Below are 12,957 nucleotides of genomic sequence, written 5' to 3'. Positions count from 1 at the left end.
GAGAACAGAATGGACAAGTACGCGGAGGGGACGACTACGCGGAACGGACGAGTGGGTAGAGCGGACGAGTGGGTGGAAAGGATGAATGTGTGGAGCGGATGACTGGAGCGGATGACTGTGTGGTACCAATAAATGTATGGAGCGGGCGAGTACGTGGAGCGGATACATTCATAGAACGGATGAGTGTGTGGAACGGATGGGTGTGTGGAACGGATGAATGTGCGGTGCCAAGGAGTGTGTGGAGCGGATAAATACATAGTGATAGATACATAGAGCTGATGAGTGTGTGGAACGGATGAATACGTAGAACGGACGAGTAGTATGTCAAGCGGATGAGTAGTATGTTGTGCCGATGAGCGGGTGGACTGGATGAGTGTGCGGATTGGACAAATGTGTGGAGCGGACGAGTATATGGAATACATGAGAGCATGCGCGGGGCACACTGGAGAATGAGGGATAGACTAGAGCATGCAAGGTGAACTAGAGTGTGTAAGTGTGTCGAGCAGACAGGAGTGTGTAGGACAATCTTGAACGCCTGAAATGAATAAAAATGCATAGAGCGGACCTGATCGCATAGAATTGCGTGACGTACATAATATGCTTTGGAATGCAGGGAACATTTGAAAGAGCATACCACACCCCACGCTTACTCTCTTCTTTACACCACCACTCAAATAGAACACAGGGATACTATGACACCATTCGGTATAACTGTTCTCATATCAACATCTCCCGCTCACTCCCCATCTAAGTAAACACTGCTGGCTCCACACCCCCCAGCCAGGCGTTCTCCTCAGGCCTAACGCAACCACACTCGGTCTGTATAAATCCTGTCAGAGCAAACACATACTCCTGATCTCTCAACCACCACACCTATCGCTAAGAAGCAGCTACCACACGAATTCCGCACCAGCTGCACACATACCTGGTGCGCACACGCACCTTTGGACTCTCTCTACTGACTCGAACTTCGGTTCCCCTCATAACTCAATTCAATGCAATGTGCCCCAACATACCGTCATAGGCAGTCTGACCTACCCCTCACCGACAAGGCTTATGCCACCCCCGTCGATCAGAATAGCCCTTCAACCATTCAATGTATTGTACAATCCTTAAATGTCTGAACGAAATAAGCTCACAATTTACTCGGAAATACACCTGCGACAGCAGCATCCAGCAGGAATTCGCTATCCCGCTCCTGCTGCCCCATCTCTCCAGTTCCATCCAGCACCTGTCCGTGGCATCAGCCAACTGGGACATGTCAATCCGTTCTCCACAGGGTTGCCCTTTATTAGTATCGGGGCACACCCTGGCATACAGAGAAGCACGGGACGCGTGTTGCTGGTGCGGAGTCCCGGCGGCAACTGCCGTCTAGGGACCTCCCTTTATTAACCGCGCATGCGCAGGCCCAACCGAGGCTCGCGTATGCACATAACCGTTGTGTGATACGCAACATCCCTCCTTTTTCCCAACCAAATAAAACACTGAACATTAACTATAATAATGACACAAACTTGGCTTACGCAAACAGTTCCTAGTCTCTTACGAGACCGGGTCCATGACAAAGTCTTGAAACGTGGATGGCCGTCGACACCCCTCCCTGCTTGGGTACCTTCTGGAATCTTCTTGGGATATTCCGGGTGTCCCAGGAGCGTCTGGTGAACCCTCCGCCTCTGGGGTGGCTGTCGGGCCGATCTCTCCTGAGAACACCTGAGCGGGAGCCCTCTGTGCTCCTCCCGGCACGCTGGCCTGTATTCTCTTGATGTAGGACACATTCCTTGTAACCGTCCCTCTGTCATTGGCCGCCGTGACCATAGACCCTTACACATGATTCACTTCCAATGGACAGGTCTCATACGCGAGCGACAACTTTCCCTCTGGATGTCTATTGCGTACTAGTACGATGTCTCCTACTTCAATAGTCTTTTCTTGGAGGTTTCTCCGGGCGCCTTCATCTTCATTCTTGGCCCGTCGCTCCAGGCTGATGCAGCGGTTGTCAATCACCCCGGGGTTTCATCCCTCTACCACCGGCAGTAGCCCCCTGGGACAGCCACTGAATAGTGCCTCGGCCGGTGTGACCCCTGTGGATTGGTGGTGGGGGGGGGGGGGGGTCGTTCCATATTCTCGGAGGAACTCGAAAAGGTTCTGACGCAGTTCTTCTCCCCCATCCAACGAGATTCTGAAGATTTTATTGAGTGTTCTCATGAACCTCTCGGCCTCCCCGTTTGCTCTTGGCCATAACGGTGTCACTCTCCTGTGCTTGATGCCTCTTTCCTCCAGATACTTGGCAAACCGCCGTCCCTGGTAGGGTGGGCCGTTATCTCAGCACAGTTCAATCAGGAAGCCATGGGTGGCGAACATTTTCTCCAGCCCCAAGATGTTGTGGTCACATGCCGTACACTCTACCAGTTCCACCTATGGGTATCTCAACCAATGGTCTACCACTGCCAAAAAGTACATGCCTCTCTCCATGGCTCTGATCGGCGGGCCCCTCTCAGCAGGACTGGCCGCTTGGCACGGAATGCAAGCATGCACGAAGTTGTCCACTCTCCGTTCCAGGTCGGGGAACCAGACTAAATCTCAGGCGCGCCTTCGTTTTAGCGGCTCTCTGATGGCCTTTGTGGGCCAGTTGTAGCATCTTGGCCACCAAAGTCCGCAGGATGACAATTTGACAGCCCCGTAGCAGGAGGCCATCCTCGGTCACAGAGTTCATTCCATGTCTTCCACAGTGCTTGAAGGTCCCTCTGGGCTCCTGCCTCCCACCTGGCATTGTTGTTGAGGATGTCTCTCCACTCGCCGTTGCTCATAGCTCCCTTGATGACCTGAAATATTTTGTCTTCTTCCGATGCATCCGCAATCTCCTGGCGTGAGAGTGCCACCTGCAGACCTACCTCCACGACGTTGCGGATCATGTCAATGCAGCCCACGGTGTCCAGTTAAAGTTTAGAAAACAAAAGGGTCGAATGCAAAAGGGTAGAGTCATGCCCGGCCCCAGGATGTCTGGATAAATAGTCTGCTGGGTTATGAGTGCCTGGACGATACTGCAATTTGACACTATACTCGATCAGGGATAGCATCCATCGCTTGATTCGTGGTGGTGGTTTGGAGCATGCCCCAGCCATGATTGGAATGAGTGGCTTGTGATCGGTGATGACAAACACGGGCTTTGTGAGGATGTACAATCTGAAATGCTTGCATCCCCACAGAACGGCAAGAGCTTCCCGCTCAATCTGCGAGTATCTTTTCTCAGTTTCCGTGAGTGCCTTGCTGGCGTACGCTATGGGACACATAAATCCATGTGAGTCCACGTGCATCAGAACTGCACCCAGTCCCAACGGGCTAGCGTCCACAACAATATCTGACTCTTTGTCCGGGCTAAAGTATGCCATTGTCTCTTGGCCCGACAGTGCAGTCTTGATGTCGGTAAATGCCCTTTGTTCCTTGGACGTCCACACCCACGCCACATCGTTCCTAGTGAGTGCCTGCAAGGGATCTGATAAGGACGCCAGGTCGCGAATAAACCTCCTGCAGTAATTCACCATAACCAGGAAGCTCCTCATCTCTGCTGGTGACTCGGAGGGGGGTGCCTCGCGAATGTATCTCACCTTCTCCGGATCTGGAGTGATGCCCCCAGCGTGGAAAACGAAGCCGAAAACTCTATGCGATTCCTGAGAAACTCGCACTTCTTCCTGTGTAGTGTGAGTCCTAGATTTTTCATTCTCTCCATCACCCGTTCCAGTCTTTTGAGGTGTTCGGATTCCGACTGGGCGAACACCAAGATGTCGTCCCACATATTGAGGATGCCTTTTAGTCCTGCCAGGGCTCCACGGATGGCATTTTGGAAGACTTCCGCCGCTGACGAGACACCAAAACGGGAGCCTTTTAAATTGGTATAGCCCTTCGTGGGTGGTAAATGTTGTCATGTACCGTGAATCTGGGTGAAGTTCTAGCAGATGCGGACAGCCCCCGACTGTTTGGGCTTGGATGCTACCAGTATGGGGGGGGGGGGGGAGACCCACGGCATCAGACCTTCCACCCTTTCAATGATATCCATGTCGACCAGCGATTGAAGTTCTTTTTCGACTTGGGCCCTAAGATGGAATGGTATCCTTCTGTGCTTGAGGTTTGTTGGTCTCACGGACCCATCAATGTGCAGTCTAATAGGGTCACTTTTTAGTTTGCCCACACCCTGGAATACGCTCTCAAATCGTTCCAGCAAGCAGTCAATGTCCGACTGGTACACCGCCATAGTGAAGTGTACAATATTTAGGGCTTCAGAGGCAGCACAACTCAAAAGGAAATGCAGGCTTACGGGGGTCACAAAGAATCTAGCCTTGATCTTATTCAGTCTGTGCAACACTGGAGCCACGAAGACCCCCTGGATCAGTAGTGGCGTGTCCCCACCAAAAGTGTATATTCGGGCCCTGGACTCTTCTAATTTGGGCGGACCCGGGTTCACCTCGCAGTGTTCTGCTGCTAGGACGCAGACTGACGCACCTGTGTCGATCAAAACGGGCATGGGCACATCTCCGATGTTCATGGTGCATGTTGGTTGTCTTCTCTGTTTCGCTCCTGATGCGATATTGGAGATGAAGAAGACCTCCTCCTCATCCTCATCCTCCTTTTCCTCGGCAATGTCCAATTCCTGCACTCCCTGTTCGATCGTTACCACACTTCTGAAACGTCTGGGGTTTCCCCCACTTACTCTTGTTGGTCCCCTTGACGCAGTCACTGGATTTGCCGCCCTACACACTCTAGCGTTCTCTCGTTTTTTCAGGGCATTCCCCTGAGTGCGGCAAGTCGTACCCACAGTACTGACAGGACTGTGTGCTCGTAGATGAGGAGGCACGGTCAGCTCTTTTATGTCCCCAGTGTGTCTTCCCTGGGGCTAGGCGACCGATAGCAAAGGCGTCCCCACTCTAACCAGGTTGCACAGCCGCGTCCAAACTAGCGCCTCTGTTTTCAGCCAGTTCATAAGCGCTCCCTGTGTCGAGGATTTGGGCCAGTGTCAATCCTGGCCCTCAGAGTATCTGTCTCCGCAGCTTCCCGGAGATACAACCTTGTATTAACTGATTACGCACCATCTCTTCTTCATTCCCCCATCTGCAGGTACTTGCCAGGTGTCTCAGTCTTGCACAAAACTGGTCTAGTGATTTCGTCACCAAGTTGCCTTTCCGCACCCATCTGTCGAAGTCTACATTCGCCATGGGGAGAAAATGGTACTGGAGGGCTTGCTTGACAGCATCATAAGTGTTCACCTGAAGATTGAGCGAATCGAAGATCTTCTGCACCTCTGAGTATAAAAACTTGGCCACCTTTGCATCATCATCATCAGTTTCACCCGTGGCCCTGAAGAACATCTCAAGTCTTTTGACCCACAACAACCATTTGGGACCTAGTTTGGATGGCGGACTTGAAGTATCAAATTCAGGCATGGGTGCCAGGGTGCTGCTTAGCCTGCGTGGTATTGGCATGTTCAAATGTAAGCAAGTAGTGATTTTTAAAGAAATATTATTCAGCAACAATAGTCAAAACTATTAGCTGCATAGTGAGGTAACTCATCAAACTGGCCCATATTGGCCAAAAAAGACTGACCTACATTAGCATTTTTGGTACGGGCATTGCCCTATAGGCCAGTCCAAGCCTGGCGGCTCATCCATAATGGGTGAGGGGGCATCCACCCAGTGGCCCCCTCACCCATTATGGAGGAGCCTAGGAGCAAGCCAAGTGAAACACCGAGCACTCCCTCAGCTGCTATTGGGCTAGCTGAACTGTCAAAGGGCAACACTGTTTCCCTTGACTGTTCAGTTCCCCAGCCGCACATGCTCACTGAGCCATGCAAGGCTGGGGGCGTTTTGCTTCGTCTCCCCTGCATAGCTCATTGGAAATGCTGGCCGGGGAACTGCCTATTTGTATGTGCGAGGGGAAGCTCCTGCGCCTCCTTGCACAAACGGACAGAGCAACCCGGAGCAGGGCATTCAGCAGCCACGCGCAAGCCCCAGCAGAAGGTACATTTATTTCATTTAAATAGGTGTATGGATGCGTGTATGCTTATGTTATGAGGGAGTGTATGGTGATGGGTACTCGCATTCATGATAGAGTGATTGCCGTGTTTGTTTTGGTCTGTTGAGCAGATTTTGGCGAGTGGGGTAAATGCCATGCTTTCCCCCTTGGCCCCCCGAGCACCAATTGCAAACAGTTTGTCTTTTTACCCATTTTTTTTTTAAATTTAAGTATGCTCTAAAAAGTAACATTTTAACACGTTATTAAAAAAAGAATTCACTGGGGGGGGGGGGGGCGAATAACCCCCCGAACCCGCCTTGTTTGGCTCGGGCTCCCTATATGCGCTCGGTCGCTATGGCATTTTTGGGGGAAATATTTATTCAGGGAAATTCACCAGCTTCCACTGCCCGTCGGACTGTGTTAGGAACAGGGCTAAGGGGGCCCAGGGACTGTGGTGGGAGCAGGATGGACAGGAAAACTGGGATAGTGGTGGGAGCATGGTGGGGAGAGTCCAGGGTCTGTGATGGGGTGGGGAGAGCCCAGGGACTGGGATGAGTGAGCCCAGCGACTGATGGGAGCAGGTGGGGGAGCCCAGGGGTCTGTGATGGGAGCAGGTTGCAGTGACGGCGTGCAATAATTCATAGTCATTTGTACATACTGTCCATTTGGCATTTTTGTGGGGGGGGCAACCTGCCCAAATTTTGCTCCGGGGGTGGGGCTCAAGCCAAAAAGGTTTGAAGACCACTAAGCCCACCATCTCTAGCCATGTCTCTCGCCTTTCTCTCGCCCTTGGTGCAAACTCGCGATTACTACAATATGTACCCCATGGGGCCAATATAACATGAATTATTACCTATGTTGTACCTTAACATGTACATGCATAGAATTGTCACGCCACTTCTCACCGCACCTCACCACCCATATGGACCATGTGTGTCATCATGTAATTCACAAAAAGTCTTCCGATATTTTGCCTAGTTACCATTCACTGCAACTCACCATGATATGATATATGCTATGGCATTTATAAGGCGCCTATACACACTATATACTATGAAACAAGTGTTTCAAGGCGCGACAAGGCAAGGGAGGGGAAACAGAGGGAAGACAGAAACAGAGATCCTACTAGGCCAGGTGACATTGAGATTGCGCAAGTGCAGGGGAGGGGGCAGTACATAGGATAACAGAAAAGATAAATAAGACAATATATAAAGGACAATAAACAAAAGTGCGGCCAGGTGGTGGCAAGTGCAAGGGTAGGTGAAGACATCAGGTGTCAACTGCTAGTAGGGGCTGTAGGGATACAGAAATAGTCTGAGTGCAAAGGTTGCCAGGGGGCAGTGCAGGTATGCAACTGGTGGGGAGGGACCTAGGCCCGAGATCATAAGGTAGCCAGGTAACCAGTACAGTTTCAGATTCAGCCAGGAGATCAGCAGTGGAGAGGATGAGAGAAAGCGGAAGCAAAGAGGAAGGTCTTGAGGTGCTTCCGGAACCGGAGATGGTTCTCCTCAAGTTTCAGAGATGCAGGCCCCAGCAGAAGAAAGATCTGCCACCAACTCGCTGCCTGGAGAAGCGACTAACCTTGAGGGAGTTCTAGGCGGATGAGCCAAGAAGGAAGATATTTAGGAAGAGAGAATTGAAGGTATTGAGGTCCCAGGCCACAGAAGGCCTTGTGGACAAAGCAGAGGGTTTTAAACTTAATCCTCACAGCCACTAGGAGCCAGTGCAGAGATTTCAGTCCTGGAGAGATACGATCCCTGCGCTTGAGGCCAAGGAAGAGTCTTGCAGTCCTGTTTTGGATGAGTTGCAGAGGGCAGAGAGTAGAGGCAGGAAGATTTAGAAAGAGGCTGTTGCAGTAGTCCAGCTGTTAGGGAGAATTCTCAAGAATGCGCTAATTTCCCTTACCTTTTGAGACCCCCAGCAACTTTGCTAGATTTCTAGGATTTTAATTTTTACCTGGAAAGACGGAGCCTTTTTTCCCCACTCTTTCAAGTATTTTGATGTGCGTTTTACTTTTGTCATGGAGTTTTAAAACAACTCCATAGGCATCATCTTTTTCATATGTGCCACACAGCACCCTCAGTGCAGTGGCACAGGGGTGCCTTTCAGACTCCAAGGTTTAAATAGCTTCTCTGGGACTGACTACTGTCTCCCAGAGCATGTAAAGTTAAATTGACGTTACTAGTTTAAATTTACAGACCCAGCACACACTATCTTCCTATAGAGTGCTGAAGGGGTTGCCTAGCATCCCCGGAGTCTAAACACTCATGTAACAGTCAAATGTTACCCTTTTCTACTTGAAATGGCTGGTGGGAGTGGTTTTTAACAAACTACCATGATTTTTCCCGACCGTGAATACTGGTAGCTAAGTCAGCCAGGTTTTCCAATAAGGCGCCGAAGACCCATCTGTAAAAACAGACTCTAGTTGACTTTTTTCACCGTTTCTTTTAGAAAAAGGTCCTTCTTGTGTTCAACTCTGTGCGCCAAACCAGGTTTGGTCCCTTTGTTCATTGGCCTTTAACGGGCTTCAGTGCTGAAGCCCTCCTCTGGCGCCTGAGTGTCTGGGGTGGACAGGATGTGAGGGAGGAGCATGAAACTCCCTGTGCTTAGTCTCGGTGTCCGGTCAAAGGTTCAACACCAAAAGGATCGAATGACCAAAGGGTCGAGGTAATAGGACCGAAAACCAAAAAGGGTAGAATTTTTTTTTTTAATATATTTTTTTTTGGTTTTCGTATAGTGAAAAAAAAAGTGTTTTTTGCACCAAAAACAGGGGTTTGGGGGAACCCCACCCACCAACGAAAAAAAAACAAAAAATACAAATAAAAATTCGACCCTTTGGTCATTTGATCCTTTGCATTCGAACATTTGACCTAGAACCCTTCGTCTCCTAGGAGACCTGAATGGACTCTGGCGTGATTGGCCGGCTGGATATCCGACAAGGACAGCCACCCTGCTGTGTGAGTGACAGCGAGGCTGGAATGAATGGGGGAGAACTGTTTAAAAGCAGGTCTCTGGGACTTGGAAAGCAGAGTCGACCACTAGAACGGAAGAACTGAAGACGAGCTGAAGGAAGACGACTGCTGCAGCTCCTGGTCCACCGGTGAAGCCCTGCTGCAGGTCCGAATTGCCCGAAACTCCATCGACAGAGAAGCCCTTCAAGGTTAACTTCTTCCCTTGAGTTTGGTGGGAACAACCAACTCGCAAGTCACCTGGACACCGTCCCTATACTGGTCGAATTTTCTTCAGAGTGTTGTTCAAAACCAGATAGCCAGTGGGAAGGATACCAGTTTGTGGTCTTTAAGGCACTCACACCTTAAACCGATGTTTTGCCAAGTTTGTGGCCTCTTCCCTGGGCAGTCCAGGAACCTCCCAAAGTCCTCCTTCTTGTCCCCACGACTGAAACTCAGGAACAGCGAGATCTACAGGAACTGCCAGGAACAACTGCCTCAGCTACAACTCTTCTTCATTTAAAAAGGTACTGTGGAAGGGTTATAGGTCAAAGTTTTGAAAACAAAAAGGCACGAATGCCTTTTTTCCAGACGGTAAAATAACCAAAAAAAAGGATCCATTTTTATTTATTTATTTATGGGGGGAGGTTCCCCCCAGTCCCCAGTTTTCTCTTTATAAAAAAGTTTTTTATACATGCTAAACTAAAAAAAAAAAAATATATAAATATTAAAACATTTCGAACCTTTTTTTCGGTTCTTTTGTTTTCAATGCAAAGGTCATTCGACCCTTTGCAGTTAAACCTTTGACCGGACACCGTGTGCAAGTCCGATCCATAACTCAGTTCGGCCGCAGTGAAAGGTGAAAGTTGGTGAAACTTTCCCGACTTTGAAGGCTTGTCCTTCCCTAAACCAACATCTAACTTTTCATCTGACCAACTAATTCTAAAAACCGTGGCAAAGACTTAATTACTGTTTACTAGCAGAACTGTGCTATCCTATCCAAGACTGAAGCAGTGACTTTGGCCCAGGCCTATTGAATTGAATTGCTGGTTCAAGTGAACTGAAACTATTTGCCCTACCTCTGAAAGCATTTGTACGTTTGATTCTTATAGCCTTGTCTTTTTAACCCTTTTTAAAGTAACTGAGGTGCCATTTTGCTCCCACTTCAGGGGAGCTGAACTTGTTCAGGAACTGATTGGCTGTGTATTGTAGTGAATTAGATTGTGATATTGAGCTGCATTTGCAAGTGGAATGTTTTCCAACTGTGTAAATAAATGTAAATTCTTTTACCAAGAAACCTTGAATAAGTGTTTGTTTGAATCACTGATTGCTAGTCCTTTGTGTAATCTCCTGTACTGCTCACTTTACTCTTGATATAAGTCTGGCTGCTCAGCCACTACTACCACATTACTGTGTAGAACAGACTTGTACCAAAGGTGAAATTGTACTGAAACTTCTAGTCTTAAATATGTGTAGTGTTCCCAAAGGTTATTGCATGTGATTCTGCCCAACACCAGCCTAGAGAGAACCAGAGCTCTGGAGACAGTGAGCTTCTGGTGGAAGGAGATGAAAGGAAGAATACCTCTGAGGAGGTGCAGCTGGTGGTGTCACTTCTTAGAGATGTCAGAGATGTGAGGAGAGAAGGAAAGCGTGGAGTCGAAGATGACCCCGAGGTTTTTAGCCTCACAGGTGGGAGCAGGAAGAGGGCCAAGAGAAGCCGGCCAAAGAGCGACAGGAAAGGAGGGATGTCACCAACATACACTCTCGCCTTACCACTAAAAGCATAGCCTTGATAAAGACCGTTGGTCGAAACACGTGTTGGCTTTCCTCATGTGAAATAGCACTAGGTGCTCTGAAAACCACCGGCAATTCCTTGGCCAGTAAATCAACACTACAAGCACAATCAAGTGTCATGACTCATCATTTAACCATGCCACCAGCAAATTCTTCACGGATCCGGCGTCAATACAGAGTTTCTCCACTTTCAAGTAGGTTCTGCCCAAACCAGATCGGAGGTCTGTCCCCCTTTCATGCACCTTGTGTCCAAAGTAATGGTGGCTGTGTCAACAATACATGCTAGCATTGCCCAAGGGAAAAAAAAAAAGAAATCCTGCTGCTAGTGTACAAAAAGGCCTGCCTCAACAATATATACCCACAGTGCCCAACTTTCATTTTGCTAGTGGCAAATCAAATCCTACATGCTATCTCAATATATACACGTGCTGAGCCCAGTTCTGCATCACGTCGTTCCCAGTGGACACAAACTGCACCTGTGCCCAAGAGGCATACACCCACATGCATATGTACACAAAACATTGACGCAAACATATCGTTTTGAAGCAACCCTTTTTTCTTTGTTCTGAACCTCAAAGACAGAAATGGTTAATAATTTCACACCTTAAATTACAAACAGTTTAGCAACCTGAAAACATGTAAATCCTTATAGAAACATGTTAAGCAAGAAGACTATAACGGTGCTTTTATTTGCACGTCCTGAATGGAAAACTACAGGTCCCGGAATTAAAAAAAAATTATATATTTTTTTAAAAAAGCCTTATTTTACACAACTGTACTTATCGAACTTTAAGACAGACAATGAAATACATTGTGTACCAAGGTCACCTGGGTATAGAGATGTTCAAACGTACAGCTTGCTGCTATGCATGTGTTAAGAAAGTTGGAATATACACATAAAAGCAAACCTATTTCGTGCATGTAAAGCTAGCAGACATCATGGATATACATGTTTAAAGTGAGTAACACACTAGAGCTCATTTTAAATGACTTGTTAGCAGGCCCAGATTTTCGAGGAAAGTAGAGGGAAGCTGGGCAACTAAACATTCCTACTGCCTAAGAAAGACTGCCAACAAAAGGACTGTTTCGCAATAGTAATGGCAAGGGTGTTGTAAAGGTGCTTTTATCCTCTGCTTTTTATTTCTGCTTATGACAACTGTGAAGGTTAGCAGGTCCATTCAGAAAAAGCCCAAATTCGGAAGGGAGTGGCTTTACGGTATACTGCTGCCCATTCGTAGGGCATTGTTAAAAGAAAGACATGCGTGGAAGCTTAGCCACTCAAGATAGCATCATGATGAGCGGCCAGGGCACTTTACGCAAGTATAAGGGACTCCCGAGGCAGCCGCTGGTGAAGAAGTCCCGGACCGAAATATCCTGATTTGTGAACACTGTGCCTGTGGAGGGACAGGGAGCCCCCTCATCCGCCCCTTTGTCAATACGCTGCAGGCTATAGATCCAGTTGCCGAAATATCATTTTCTGGGGAATTTTCTGCCCAGATTATGTGGGACATTTCGTTAGCATCGTGGAACGGGTTATAGGCGTATTGGAATTTGTATTTAATTGGTTTAACTACCGAATATTTCCCAAATGGATCCATTTGAGATCATGTGTAAATGTCCAAGTGAAACGGTTACCAAGATAGCTCAATATTGACTAAAATGCACATATGAATAAACAAAACGAAAAAACGATTCTGTGAATACGTGTCATGCAGTCTCCTGGTCAATGCGCATATGGAAGGGTTTATCTCTTACCTTCTGCGGGTAATACAAGGTTCTGTAATCGGGGGCACGTCTGCTCCTGTGTGAAGTGCCCGGCGAGCCCCTCCTAGCGCTGGCGGGCTTCAGTGCGAGCGCTGAGCTGGCCAGCAGCAGCAACAACAGACAGAGGGGACCCGAAGAGCCGCGCTCAGCAGATGCCATGGTGATTGTCCTGCTCACTTCCGGGATCCCATTCTAGAGACCCGGCGGGAGTGGGCGTGGCCGCTATGAAAATGGGCGGGGCTTATGGGAGACCTTGGCCCATGGGAGAGACACGGACACAAAAAGAGGCGGAGAAGAGAGGATCGCCCCTCCCACTACCCGGGAGGGGGCGGGCTAGACTTCACATTAACAGTAGGTGATTTTGCTAAAAGTCTTGACCTATAATACATCTTCGTGTTGGGAAAGAAAACGGTTATCCTCTCTTTGCCACTCGATCCCGTGCCCACCA

General features: G+C 48.6%; 1 protein-coding gene across 1 annotated transcript in view; it reads right to left on the bottom strand.

Moving 5' to 3' along the window:
* Window positions 1-12,706, bottom strand: part of PRCP (prolylcarboxypeptidase) — a 514,316-nt gene extending 501,610 nt beyond the window's left edge. Inside the window, exon 1 of the mRNA XM_069639880.1 lies at window positions 12,501-12,706. Within this exon, the coding sequence (XP_069495981.1) occupies window positions 12,501-12,668 (168 nt within the window). The 5' untranslated portion in view covers window positions 12,669-12,706. The remainder of the gene's footprint in view (window positions 1-12,500) is intronic.
* Window positions 12,707-12,957: the final 251 nt, after the last annotated feature.

Source organism: Ambystoma mexicanum, chromosome 7q (assembly GCF_040938575.1).
Source record: "Ambystoma mexicanum isolate Mex_15411 chromosome 7q, UKY_AmexF1_1, whole genome shotgun sequence".
Lineage (NCBI taxonomy): Eukaryota > Metazoa > Chordata > Amphibia > Caudata > Ambystomatidae > Ambystoma > Ambystoma mexicanum.
Note: the sequence above shows the minus strand (reverse complement) of the source record. Positions and strands in the feature narration are given on the sequence as shown.